Raw genomic sequence first — 12,676 nt, 5'->3', positions numbered from 1 at the left:
GAGAGGGGCCGGCAGAGGGCGGGAGTGAGCGGGAGAACTACATTTCCCGTGGTGCCCCGCGCGGCGCGGACCGGAAGTCGCGTCGCTATAGCAACGGGACGCCATGGGGCTGGACTACTACGCTGTGCTGGAGCTGGACCGCGGCGCCACCGCCGACGACATCAAGAAGGCGTGAGGGGACCCTCGGCGTCAGAGCGACCCCCGGGGCCGGGAGGCAGCCGGGAGTGGCCGTGCTGGGCCTTGGACAGTGGGGGAAGGGTCTGGGGCCGTGCGGGCAGCCCGGGCTGATGGGGGAATGGAGGGGCCGGGAGGCGCTCTGAGGGCTGGAGCTCCTCTGTTGTGCTCTGGGAGAGCTCACCTGGAGAGGAGAAGGATCCAGGGAGAGCTCAGAGCCCTTGCAGGTGCTCCAGGAGAGCTAGAGAGGGACTGGGGCCAGGGAATGGCTCCCACTGCCAGAGGGCAGGGATGGATGGGATATTGGGGGTGGTGAGGCCCTGGTACAGGTTCCCCATAGCAGCTGTGGCTGCCCCTGCATCCCTGGAGGTTGCTCCAAGCCCTCTCCAGCCTGGGCTCGTGGAAGGTGTCCCTGCCCATGGCAGGGGCTGGGAATGAGATGCTGTAAAATCCCCCTGAAGCCAAGCCCTCCTGTGCCCCTCAGCTATCGGACGTTGGCTCTGAAGTACCACCCGCTGAAATGCAAGGAGCCCTGGGGCCCCAAGAGGTTCCACCAGCTGGCAGAGGCCTACGATGTGCTCAGCGACCGTAAGTGGGACTGTCCCCCCTCCTGGAGTGTGTGTCCCCCCTCCTGGAGTGTGTGTCCCCCCTCCTGGAGTGTGTGTCCCCCTCCTGGAGTGTCCTGCTCCCTGCAGGACCGGCTCCTTTGTGACCCACAGCCCAGCTGGGAACTGGCACACACTTGCTGCGACCCCTCTTCTCTCTCTTCTGCGCCCCAACAAAGCCTGAATCTCAGGCTGGGGCTCTCCCCCAACACCTCCTTGTCCCCTAAGCTATGAAGAAAGGCATCTACGACAAATTTGGGGAAGAAGGGCTCAAAGGTGGCATCCCCTTGGAGTACGCCAGTGACAACCCCTGGAGCGTGGGCTACGTGTTCCACAACAACCCTGAGAGAGTCTTCAGGGAGTTCTTTGGAGGGGACAACCCCTTTGCAGGTAGGCTGGGGCACTCTGGGGCTCTGCCACCCTTCCATGGCAGCTCTCCAGGGATGCTTCCCTGCCCGGCTGCCCTCAGATCCCTGTGGCGCTCGGAGGGGAGGTCCTGGCTGCCATAAACACTCCTGGAAGGAAAGCCCCTGGGGCGGCTCTGGGTGCGGGGTGAAGAGCCCGGAGCCCGCTGAGGGCTGTGCCCCTGCTCCCTCCCGCAGAGTTCTTTGCCGAGGATGGCTCGGAGGTGCTGCTGCCCTTCGGGGGGCCCCGGGGCCGGGGGGCCCTGCGCAGGGACCCCCCCATCGTGCGGGACCTCTACGTGTCCCTCGAGGACCTGTTCCACGGCTGCACCAAGAAGATCAAGATCTCCCGCAGGGTAGGGGCGGCGCTGGGCCTGGGCTCTGCCCTCCCTGGGGGTTCGGGGGTGGCCCCGTCCCCGGAGCTGGTGGCGGCGAGGGAGTAGCACCAAAGCCAGGAGGAGCCGAACCAGTGGTCACCTCCCGGCTTGGCAAAGGGAATTGAGCACGGGTTCAATGTGTTCTGGGCTCCCACAATGCCATTTTCACACTGCTTCGTGTCTCCTTTTTGTGCCCTTGGTGATTTCTGTCCCCCTCCTTGCTGGCCCAGCCCTGGGCCTCTGCTGCTCTAGGGCATGAGGGAACAGCCCCAAGCTGTGCCAGGGGAGGCTTAGGTTGGACATTAGGGACAAGTTCTGTCCTGGAAGGATGGTCAGGCACTGGAATTGGCTGGAGTGGAGTCCCCGTTCCTCACAAAGCTGTGTGGTTGTGGCACTCGGGGATATGGGTTAGTGCTGGGGGAACATTGGACTCCATGGTCTTGGAGGGCTTTCCTGACCTAAATGACCCCACGGTTCCACAGATGTGATGGTTCCATGGATCTGGTTCATGATCTGCCAGGCTCTGCCATTCAAGCCAGGCTTGCCCTTTGCTGCTGACCCTCCCTGTGCCCTGTGCCCAGGTGATGAACGAGGATGGCCAGACCAGCACCATCAGGGACAAGATCCTGACCATCGACGTGCAGCCGGGCTGGCAGCGTGGCACCAGGGTCACCTTTGAGAAGGAAGGAGACCAGGTGAGCGCAGAACCACACGATAACCAGGCACCCCTGCAGATCAGCTCATCCAACACCCCTGCCCAGGCAGGAACCCACCCAGGGGGGTTTGGGATCTCTCCAGAGAGGAGACTCCATGCCCATCCTGAGCAGCTGCTCCAGTCCTGTGCCCACTCCATGGGAAAGGCTCTTCCATGAAGAACTTCTGGTTTCCCACTGCTGAGGGCAGCATGGCCAACAGAAGCACTCTGAGGAGCCTGGATTTTCCTCAGAACAGGTTAAAGAACAAATAATTGAAAGGGCTGGTTTTCTTCCTGGCAGAAACACAGTTCTGGATGGTCGTCTTTGATTAAAGATTACTTTTTGTCTTAAGGGAAGAAAATTCCCTTCTCTCTAGCCAGCTGAAAACAGCAACAAAAGAGGGGCAGGAGTTTGTGTCAGTTTTCCCTGTGTAAAATAATTTTGAGGTTTCCAAGGACAGGCTGGATGTGGCTTGGGGCAGCCTGGGCTAGTGGAAGGTGTTTCTGCCCATGGCAGGGGCTGGAACTGAGTGAATTTTCATGTCCCATCCTGGCATTCCATGATGGTGTGACCTTTTCCCCCTCAATCAGGGCCCAAACATCATTCCAGCTGACATCACCTTTGTTGTGCAAGAGAAGCTTCACCCAAGGTTCAAAAGGATCGAGAACAACCTCCTGTACGTTGCCAGCATCTCCCTGGCCAAGGTGAGGGGCCCAGGGAGGGGACAGAGGGTCACCTCTGGGCCCGGGGGCTGCCGCAGCAGCTCCTGGTGGCCCTGCACGCCCGGCAGGCGCTGACTGGCTGCACCCTGGACGTGTGGACGCTGGATGGGAGGCTGCTCAACATCCCCATCAACGACATCGTGGAGTAAGTGCCAGGGAAAATGGGGGTGAGTGGGCACCTGGGAGGAGCTCAGGGGGCTCCAAAGCCTTTTCCAGCAGGTTTGGGGCTGCAGGAGGGGGAGAGTGGGTGGCTCCGTGGGTCTGTGGTCGCACTGCTGGGAGCAGAGGCAAGGAGAGGGCTGGATCAGGGTAGATGCTGAAGAGGACAGGCCCTGGTGGAGCTGGAGGAGCAAATACCCTGTGAAACCACCTGGGGCTCTGGGGATCGTGGCTGCGTGTTGGGATCCCCAGAGCTCCCCTCAGCCCCTCCCTGTGCCCGGCAGCCCCAAGTACTACAAGAAGGTGCCAGGGGAGGGGATGCCGCTGGCGCAGGACCCGCAGCGCAAGGGCGACCTCTACATCTACTTCGACATCCTCTTCCCCAAGAGGCTCAGCCCCGAGGTGAAAAAACTGCTGAGAAGCGTCCTCCAACCCTAGGGACCTCCCCGCTCTCCCCCTCCCTTATCCCCCCAATAAATGGCTTTGGAGCCAGCACTGGGACTGCGCAGAAGTTCTTCCAAATGCTGGGAGCCGTAAGACACAGGAGCACCCTAAAATAACAGCCCTGAGGTCTGGATCGGGTCCAGCTGGATTGGTGGTCTCTGCTCTCCAGCTGCCACCCTGCAGCTGCAGCAGCCCTGAGGAGCCAAGGGAGGATTTGGGGGGATGCAGGGAGGCACCCACGGCGCAGACCCTGCCCGCCAGCCTCAGTGCTTTATTTTCCCAATCCCAGAATCTGTCCCTGCCTCAGCTGAGCCCTGACAGCACAGGGAGAGGTCAGATAACCTGTATGTTTTCCAATGGCACTCCAGGGCTGAGAGAATGCCCTAAAACGGGGAGGAAACTCTGACCCTGCTGCCATGAGACCCCACAGGGATGGTTTACTGCAAGTGCCAGTAAGGGATAATGGGAGGCTGTGCCGGGAAAAGCAGTACACAAGGGAGCATGCCAGGCTGCTAGAAACGTCATTTCCAGGGAGTTAACCCCAGCAGAGAGCAATGAGGAGCCCCGGGTCCCCGTGCCTGGCCCCACAGCACGCTGGCCGTGGTGGGATCGCCCCGAGGGTCCCGGCGCTCCGGGGCTGCAGTTCCGCGCGTGTCCACAGGAGGGCAGCACCGCCTGCCGTGTTTAGCGCTGTGCCCGCTGCCGTCCCGGCTCCGGCCCCGGCCGTGACCCGCGTTCGGTCCCATTGCTGGCCCAAACCCACTCCCGGTTCCTTACAAAGTTCATCTCGACTTTGCAAACACCAGCCCCTGCTGCGCAGAGCACCAGTCCCCAGTGATATGCACTTCCCTGGAAAACCTGTGCCAGCCTCAGCCTGTTGAGCACAAGTTGAGAGGTCAGAACCCTCACCTGCACTGCTGCACTTGGAGCGAGATCCAGCTGCAAATGGAATTCTGGAAACAGCCTCAAAAATGCTGTAGGATGCTACTTTAAAATGTGTTCAAAATGCTGCTCTCCCCTGAACAGCACAATTCCATGTGGGATCCCGAGGGATCGCACGGCAGAGCCTCGGCGGTCCCGGCCCCGCCAGGACTGCAGTACCGGGCATGTCCACAGGACGGCAGCACCGCCTGCGGAGAGCCGGTCCCGCCTGTGACCGCGTTCGGTCCCCGTGCTGGCCCAAACCCACTCCCGGTTCCTTACAAAGTTCATCTCAGCTTTGCGAAAACCAGTCCCTGCTGCACAGAGCACCAGTTCGCAGTGATATCCAGTTCCCTGGAAAACCTGAGCCAGCAAAAGCTCAGCCAGGCATTGCGATGGACAGGTCAGAACCCTCACCTGCACTGCTGCACTTGGAGTGAGATCCAGCTACAAATGGACTTCTGGAAACAGCCTATAAAATGTTACAGGATACTACTTTAAAATGTGTCCAAAGGGCAGCAGTTCCTCACCCCTGAGCAGCACAATTCCGTGTGTGATCCCGAGGGATCACAGGGCAAAGTCTCGAAGGTCCCGGTCCCCTCGGGGCTGCAGTACCGCGCGTGTCCACAGGAGGGCAGCACCACTCAGCGCTGTCCCGGCTCCGGTCCCGGCCGTGACCCGCGTTCGGTCCCCGTGCCGGCCCAAACCCACTCCCGGTTCCTTACAAAGTTCATCTCAGCTTTGCAAAACCAGCCCCTGCTGCACAGAGCACCAGTCCTCGGTGATCTCCACTTTCCTGGGAAACCTGAGCCTGCCCCAGGCTGTACCAAGGTGAGCGCAAGTTGAGAGGTCAGAACCCTCACCTGAACTGCTGCGCTTGGAGCGAGATCCAGCTGCAAATGGAATTCTGGAAACAGCCTCCAAAATGCTGTAGGATGCTACTTTAAAACGTATCCAAAGGGCGGCCGCCTCTGCGCCGTGAGCAGCACAATTCCGGGATCCCGAGGGATCGCCCCGTGGAGCCTCGGGGGTCCCGGCCCCCGGGGCTGCAGTACCGGGCCTGTCCACAGGAGGGCAGCACCGCCGGCGGTGTTCTGCGCTGCGCCCGGGCCGTCCCGGCTCCGGTCCCGGCCGTGACCCGCGTTCGGTCCCGGAGCTGGCCCAAACCCGCGTTCGGTCCCGGAGCTGGCCCAAACCCGCGTTCGGTCCCGGAGCTGGCCCAAACCCGCGTTCGGTCCCATTGCTGGCCCAAAACCGCTCCCAATTCCTTACAAAGCTCATCTCAGCTTTGCAAAACCAGCCCCTGCTGCACAGAGCAGCAAACCACAGTGACCTCCAGTTCCCTCGAAACCCAGGCTGAACCAAGGTGAGCACAAGACTGGACAGGTCAGAACCCTCACCTGGACTGCTGCCCTTGGAGTGAGATCCAGCTAAAATGGAATTCAAGAATTAAAGAAAAAGACAGAGGGAGTAGCTGTCAGAAAGTGTCTGTGAGCACACACAACCCTGCTCTGTCAGGTATTTTGTATTTTTCCTTCAGACCTCTGAAGCTTTTCTTCCTGGTCGGACGTCATTAGCATATAATTAGGGTGCCAGATGTGTGCCATTTTCCTGTCTGCTTAGTGGGGTGAGTTCCTGAGGTTTCTGGGGAGCTTTCTTCCTCCCAAGCTGAGGTCAAACAGTTACCCAGTCATTCCTTCCCGCCTGCTATTTGTAAGCCACAAGGAGCAGGATGTGGTAACATTCTCCTGTGCTTCACCGTGAGGAAAAGATCCCATTTCTCTTTGGAGACAATCCCCAACAGCTCACCAGCAGCAGAACTTCTTTTATGGAGTGAAAATGGGGGAAAACCTCTCTGTGTGTGTGTGTGTGTCCTGCCTGCCAGGTCCAGCACAGAGGAAGCCTTGGTGAGAACTGTGCTCCCCTTCTGCCCCTCCACACCTCTCCCTCCTCATCATCAGTCATTCAAACTTAAAGCTCTTCCTCAAATCAAACACTCTGTTTTCCCTCCAAAATCCCCGTCTTGTCCCCAAGGGTTGCAGTGCTCTGGGTAGAAATTGCAGCCGAGTCTTGGAGCATCCTCAGAAGTGCCCAGAGGGGAAGACACCAACACCTGGAATCCTTCCTGAGCCTGTGTCCGTGTCCTGGCCCTTCTCTGAGTGACTCTGTGGGTGAACAAAGGAGCCCTGAAGGCTCCATCGAGTCTCCTGGTTGGCAGGGAGGAGCAGGGATTCTGGAAATGCAGCTGGAAAGGCAATTATTGCCTTCCTCAGCACGGGAGCCCCAGCCCCTCTTCAGCTGCACACAAAGGGAGAGACAAGAGGCTCCCCGAGACCCAAACCCTTCTGAATGGTGAGGAGGAAACGTCCCACGGGTTTTGTTTGTCCCCTCAGGATGTCAGCATCCTTTGGGAAGCTTTGTGTGGGAGCAGCTGGCCCCACCTCTGCTCAGCAGCGCTTTGCTCTGGGAGGAAGGAGCAGAAAACATCCCTGGGTTCAAAGAGACAACTTCCCCGAGAGCAGCTGGGTGTTGGCAGAGATCACAGCCCTCAGCCTGCCCAGCACTTGAAGCTCTCCCGATGTTTTTCCTTTCCAAGACGCTCCTTGATGTCTGTGTCCATCCCTCCTCCTTCCTTAAGAGCCCGAGCCTCTAAAAACCACAAACCACAGCAGCACTGAGGGGAGCTGGCTGTGTCCAAAGAAGCAGCAATTTGCCTTAATCTTGCATTTCAATGTGGTAATTTTGGAACCTTTTGACAATGAAATTGCAAATATTGGCGTTTTTCACTCTTCAGCTGCTTCTGGTTGTAGTGGGAGTGTCTAATGTATGGGCTCCACATATATTCTTGTGTTTTCAGAGTAAAAACAAACCTCAACCTTCCTCTCCCTGCCAGGCTGAACAATCAGCTCTGTGTGCCTGTTTGCCATACAATATCCACCAGCATCTTGAATACAAAACACGAGGGGGGAACGTTCAATTAATGCAATTAAATAAGACACAGAATCGTGTTTCATGCTAATCGTTTCTGTAATCCAACAAAAGCCTGCCCCACTTTTTTTTTTCTTTTTTTTTTTCCTTTAATCTGGATGTCCCACCCAGTTTCCAGTCTGCTGCACCAGAGCCATCCCCAATGTAGGTCAGGCTTGCCAAGGCCACTTGTGCGTGAAACAAGGCGTGTTCTTCCCCAGGGGCAGAATCCTCTGCACCCTCCTGCTGCCAGGGCTCAGCCTGTGACAGTTCCTGGTGCTTTAGGCCAGTGGGGAGTCCCACCCCACCTCTGGTACCCTCGTTCTCAGGAGGGTGACCATCCATGTCCGAACATGAGCCTGGTGCCACCAAAAAGGGTCCAGGTGACACCGTGACAGCAACTGCCAAGCCATTCTGGATTCTGTGATTTCACTATCAGGAATGATTGGAAATCCCTCTGGCATGGCTGGGAGGCTTTCCAAAGCAGCCTGGCTTTCCTTTATCCACAAGGAGACAAGCCCACAGGGGCAGCAGCCCCAGGGAGATGCTGGGAGCCTGAGGCAGGCCCCTGGCTGTGGCTGTGCACTGGGGTGGGAAATGGGCTCCCTGCAGCTGCTTGTTTCACACAAAATGTTCCTCATCCCCTTCCATGTGGAGCTGGGGAGCTCATCTGCACGGGCTGGGAGAGGCCACTGTGACAGAAACCTCTGGGGATGGTGCAGGAGGGAGGAAGAATGAAAATACAGAGGAGTGGGAGGTCAGGGAAAGTCCCAAACGGAACAAGGAACCAATGTGCCAAACCCATGCAGCAGCTGAGCTGCTCCCCTTGTCCTGAGTGCTCTGATGTGACAGTGGGAGGAGAAGTGAGATTCCTTTTCTGCCTGCACTGCTCTGCTCCATTCATCACCTCCAGCTTTGGGCTGGAGTGCTCAGGCTGCAGGGACAGGAGCTGTCCTGGCTCTGTCTCCTCAGGAGCAGCACTGGAGAGGGAGCAGCACTCCCTGCTGCACCTCTGAGCTGGTAATTAATGGAACACAAAAATCAGCTGCTGTTAATCAGCAATGCACCTGTCAGTGATGTGCAGAGAGAAGCTCCAGAAGGGCTGAGACAGCCCAGAAATGCTCATGGGCTGTGTTGGCAACCACGTCGTCAGGCAAGTGTTCATTCTGCGTCTTTGAACTCATGGCAGCTCCTCTCAGAATCTTCTGGAAATGACATAATCCCATTTTGGGACTGGGTCACCCACAACAGGTGGGTAAAGGAATGCTGAGCCTCCACAGCCCTGTTTGCTCTGTCCGCTCTGTTCCAAGAGTGGCAGCAGCGACTGCAGAGCTCTGCACGCTGGCTCTGGCTGGCTGGGGCAGCAAACACACCCCGGGGAGCTGCTGTCCCTGGAATGCCTTGGAGCAGACACCGTTTATAGAGCTCCAGAGCAGACCAGAGCTGCTGGGCGTGATGGCTGTCCCCAGATCCCCTTGGTTCTCAGGGCACTGGAGTCATCTTTGCAGGGGCAGGGCGCTGGGGAGTGTGCCTGGAGCCCCAGAAGCAAAGCACACACTGCTCTCGTGGGAGCTGGCAAAAAGCTCTCCTAAAAAAAAGCTTTTTTTTTTAAATTAAAAAAAGAAATTAAAATTTCTAAAATACATTTATAAAATCCCATCCATGTCCCCATCCCTGTGTGTGCCTTCAGTGCTGCAATCCTGTGCCTAATGAATCCCCGTGGCCCCATAAAACCCAATTACTAATGTGTTTAAAATAAAAGATGAATGTGTATTTATAACCACGTGTAATATTTTATATAACACTCTACAACAGATGTCCAGGGAGCAGCAAAATTTTAATTAAGGTTTTCTCATTGCTTTTCCTAAGGAGCCCAATCAAAGTCCCACTGAAAGACAGGAGTGAGACATTCAAAAAAACCCACACAGTGACAAATGTTTACATGTATTTTATAACTTATTCTGTAAAGGACATCTGTGGCTCATCTAGTGCAAAAAAGAAAAAGCCAAGACTATCTGGTATGAGGCTTTGTTCTACTTATGCTTCTGTAATGATCATGCCATGAGTAGAGTGGAAAAACCTTCAGTGGCCTGGATTATTTTTTGTGTTTCTCTCATGATTTATCAGCACTTTGTAAAGAGGCAGGAATAAGTTTGATCTCTGGCCTGATGGGGGTCTCTCAGCAGCTCCAGCTCTGCTTGTTCCATTGGATTTAAACCACTTTTGGGCACAAATAAACCTCATGCCCTGTTTGCAAAGAGGGGCTTGAAGGAAAAACTATTACTCCTCATGGAAAAGGAGATTTTCCTGAGTTCCAAGGAATTCCTGAACTGGTCCTGGAGACTGCAGTAAAGCTGCTGAGGGCATGCTTGCCCTAGTGCTCCACGCTATTTAGGAATTATTAACTGTGATTAAATGCAAGATCAGGAGACAGAGCTGCTTCCTTGGATTGCATTTCACACTCAGAGAAGGTGCTGGAGCATCACAGGGTGAGTGATGGCATGGAAATCAATTAACAGGTGGAAAAATAGGCTGGTACATGCAAAAAAGTCTCTGAAAAGGGCACCCACTCTTCTTCCTTGGGATCTTACTCATGAGACAACAAAAGGGAACCCACACAGATGAAGGCTGAACCATTCATCTGGAAGTTTTAATTTCTTCCTCAGGGGAAGCTAAGGAATATTTTTAACGTGTCTGCAGTGTTAGAAGCACTCCTTTTTTGGTCTCAAGCATTTGTTTTTATAGTACATCTTCTCTGCTGGATGCTGGTTTCCCAGGATGGTGATTTCCTCAGGGCCTGGTGGGGCTCAGGGGAGGCAGCTGTGGTGTGGCCCTTGCCAGTGAGATGGACAGTCCTTTCTGCAAACTGCTGGTTTTAAGGGGCACCTAAAGCCTCTCCTCATTGTGTTTCCTCTTTTGGGTCCTGTGTTTGAGCTTGCTCTTTGAATTAGGCTGATTTTTGGAGAAAGCAACTTCCAGACCTGTCCTCAACTGGCTGTCTTTCCAAACTCCTCTCCACTGCTTTTTTTCCCCATGCTAACCTGGCAAATTAAGTTTCTGAGGCTCTTTGCTAATGACAAACATCTCCTGAGATGCTCTGGGTGTTACCCTTCCCTCTTTTCATAATATTTTATTGCTGTTTCTGTCCTTTAGCACCTGCCCTGCTCTGAGAGCTGCAGCCATTCCTGGCTGGGGCAGTTTGTGCACCTGGAAATTGGCCCTGTGGCACTTCCAAGGGACACACAGGACACTGTGCACACCTTGCTGTCAGTGCTGACACAAATTCTGGAGTTTGGTCTGGGTTTCCCAGACATTTAGCAGATTGTCTGGGAAAATTGTTGTCTTTCAGGCAGAGTTATTACAGCTGACAAGGTAGCAAACACGAGGGACATGAGGACACAGGGGTGCCACATTCCCCACAGGGAATTTCCACTGCCCTGCCTTCTTATCCCTTCTGGCTGTGACAGAATCCTTGCTGCTGATGTTGGAGAGAGAGATTTGTAATTTCCCTGGCAGAAACAGGCCATGTAGGGAAGAGAGAGGCATTTCCCCATCCCTAGAAATGCGGATGCTTGGAGGAAAGCTCACTCAGATCTGCACTGGGGCCTGGCAGCACTGAGGATCCCTGGCCAAATCCCCCTCCTGCCCTTCCCCTGGGAGCTCCTGGCCCTGCCAGAGGCAGGGATGAGCCCCAGCCACACACCCCACACCCCTGCGGCCGCAGCTTCTTCCCAAGCGCGCCACACTGAACGGAGCAGGGGGGAAAAGCCTGCAAAACAAACGGCTGGCAGATGGCCTGGGAGGACAAAGCCGGGTCTGAGAATTAAGCAGACCATAATAAAAGCTGTCATTACAGGTTGTCATCATCGGTGAGTTATTTATTAGCCCTAAACTGTGCTCCCCTCAGACACCAAATGTCAAATGCTTTAATGTGCAGGGCCCAAATCTTGCCCTTGCAGCTGCTCCCGTCCCGTGCTGCCAGCTGCACCGTCTCGTCCTCAGGACCTGCCAGCATTAACACACCTTATTATGCACATTATTTTGCCAGCAGAGGCCAGATGAGGCCAAATCATGCTGATAATCAGCCCTGCTGTCATTAAATGCTATTATGCATGCTCCTGTTGATCCCCAAACCTCCAGAGAATATTGATGAGGGCACGCTTGGCATTTGCTGCAAGGATCCTGATGTGGATGAGTTTGGCATTCATTGGATCTGTGGCTACACCAGTCGCTCCTGTAACTCAGGAGAAAAATATGAGGTGCCTGGCATGGAAAATATCCCCAATTCTGAGAAGATTTCTTTCCCCTTTTAACAGGAGGCGTGGTTTGGGGGTTGGATTTGGATCCTTAGAAGGAAAGAAAGGAAGGAGAAAGGAGGGAAATGCCTGAGGATGATCCAAATATTTCGTTCTCGTTTTTTGAAAACCTGTTTTAAGGTCAATTTGAAATGAAAATGTCATTGTGAAATGAGGAGCTGAAAATGCCAGCGTGAAAATAGAAGCTGAAACATTTCAAATTCTCTGAATGCTTTTTTTTTTCCCCCCACTGAAGCAATGTATGATATTTTGACCTGAAGTTGTGACTAGCTTTGGTTAAGCAAGAACTACATTTTTCTGTGATTTTATTGCTTTAAGTGTTCTGGCTTTTGAGGAGAGTTATAAAGTTATTTTGACTGAAGGTTTCAGCTGTTATTGGAATAGCCTGATTTCTTAAGGTATTTATACTTCTAAAATACAATTATTTTTTCCTTTTCCTGCCCATTCTCTGCAAGTATTTTGACAGTTTTTATGTAGCATGATTCCAACAGGGCAGTAGCACGTAAAAATGGTGGGGGGAGGCGCCACAAGCTCTCCATTGTAATCTGAGCATAAATTCAAATTATTCCAGTTATGGGTGGCCACTTCTGATACCTAAAGGTTAAAGCCTCCCTGGCAGTGATTAACTAGCCAGGATCTCAGCCAGATTTCAGTGCTTGAGCAGCCACTACTGTGGAAAATGACTTGAAATCTTTGCCCTGACCCTTTTGTCAAGCTGTCGGTGCCAGTGATTGATTTCAGCTCGTGCAGAGCCCGGGGCTGTCTCTGAGCTCTAACTGTGACCTGGTGTGCAGCACTGGACAAGTCAAGGTGCATCCCTGCATTCGTGATCTCCTGTGCACCCAAGAGCTCACAGGGGTGTGGGATTGAGCTGTTTAAGAGCCTCAGTGAC

At 54.5% G+C, this 12,676-nt stretch overlaps 1 protein-coding gene across 1 annotated transcript; it reads left to right on the top strand.

The window, feature by feature from the left end:
- Positions 1-103: 103 nt before the first annotated feature.
- Positions 104-3,574, top strand: DNAJB13 (DnaJ heat shock protein family (Hsp40) member B13). Its single transcript, XM_058825738.1, has 8 exons — positions 104-171; positions 659-762; positions 1,008-1,169; positions 1,382-1,539; positions 2,142-2,255; positions 2,846-2,959; positions 3,046-3,122; positions 3,421-3,574. The coding sequence occupies exons 1-8, from the start codon at positions 104-106 to the stop codon at positions 3,572-3,574; spliced, it is 951 nt and encodes a 316-aa protein (XP_058681721.1).
- The last annotated feature ends 9,102 nt before the right edge of the window (positions 3,575-12,676 follow it).

Source organism: Ammospiza caudacuta, chromosome 2 (genome assembly GCF_027887145.1).
Source record: "Ammospiza caudacuta isolate bAmmCau1 chromosome 2, bAmmCau1.pri, whole genome shotgun sequence".
Taxonomy (NCBI): Eukaryota; Metazoa; Chordata; class Aves; order Passeriformes; family Passerellidae; genus Ammospiza; species Ammospiza caudacuta.
Note: the sequence above shows the minus strand (reverse complement) of the source record. Positions and strands in the feature narration are given on the sequence as shown.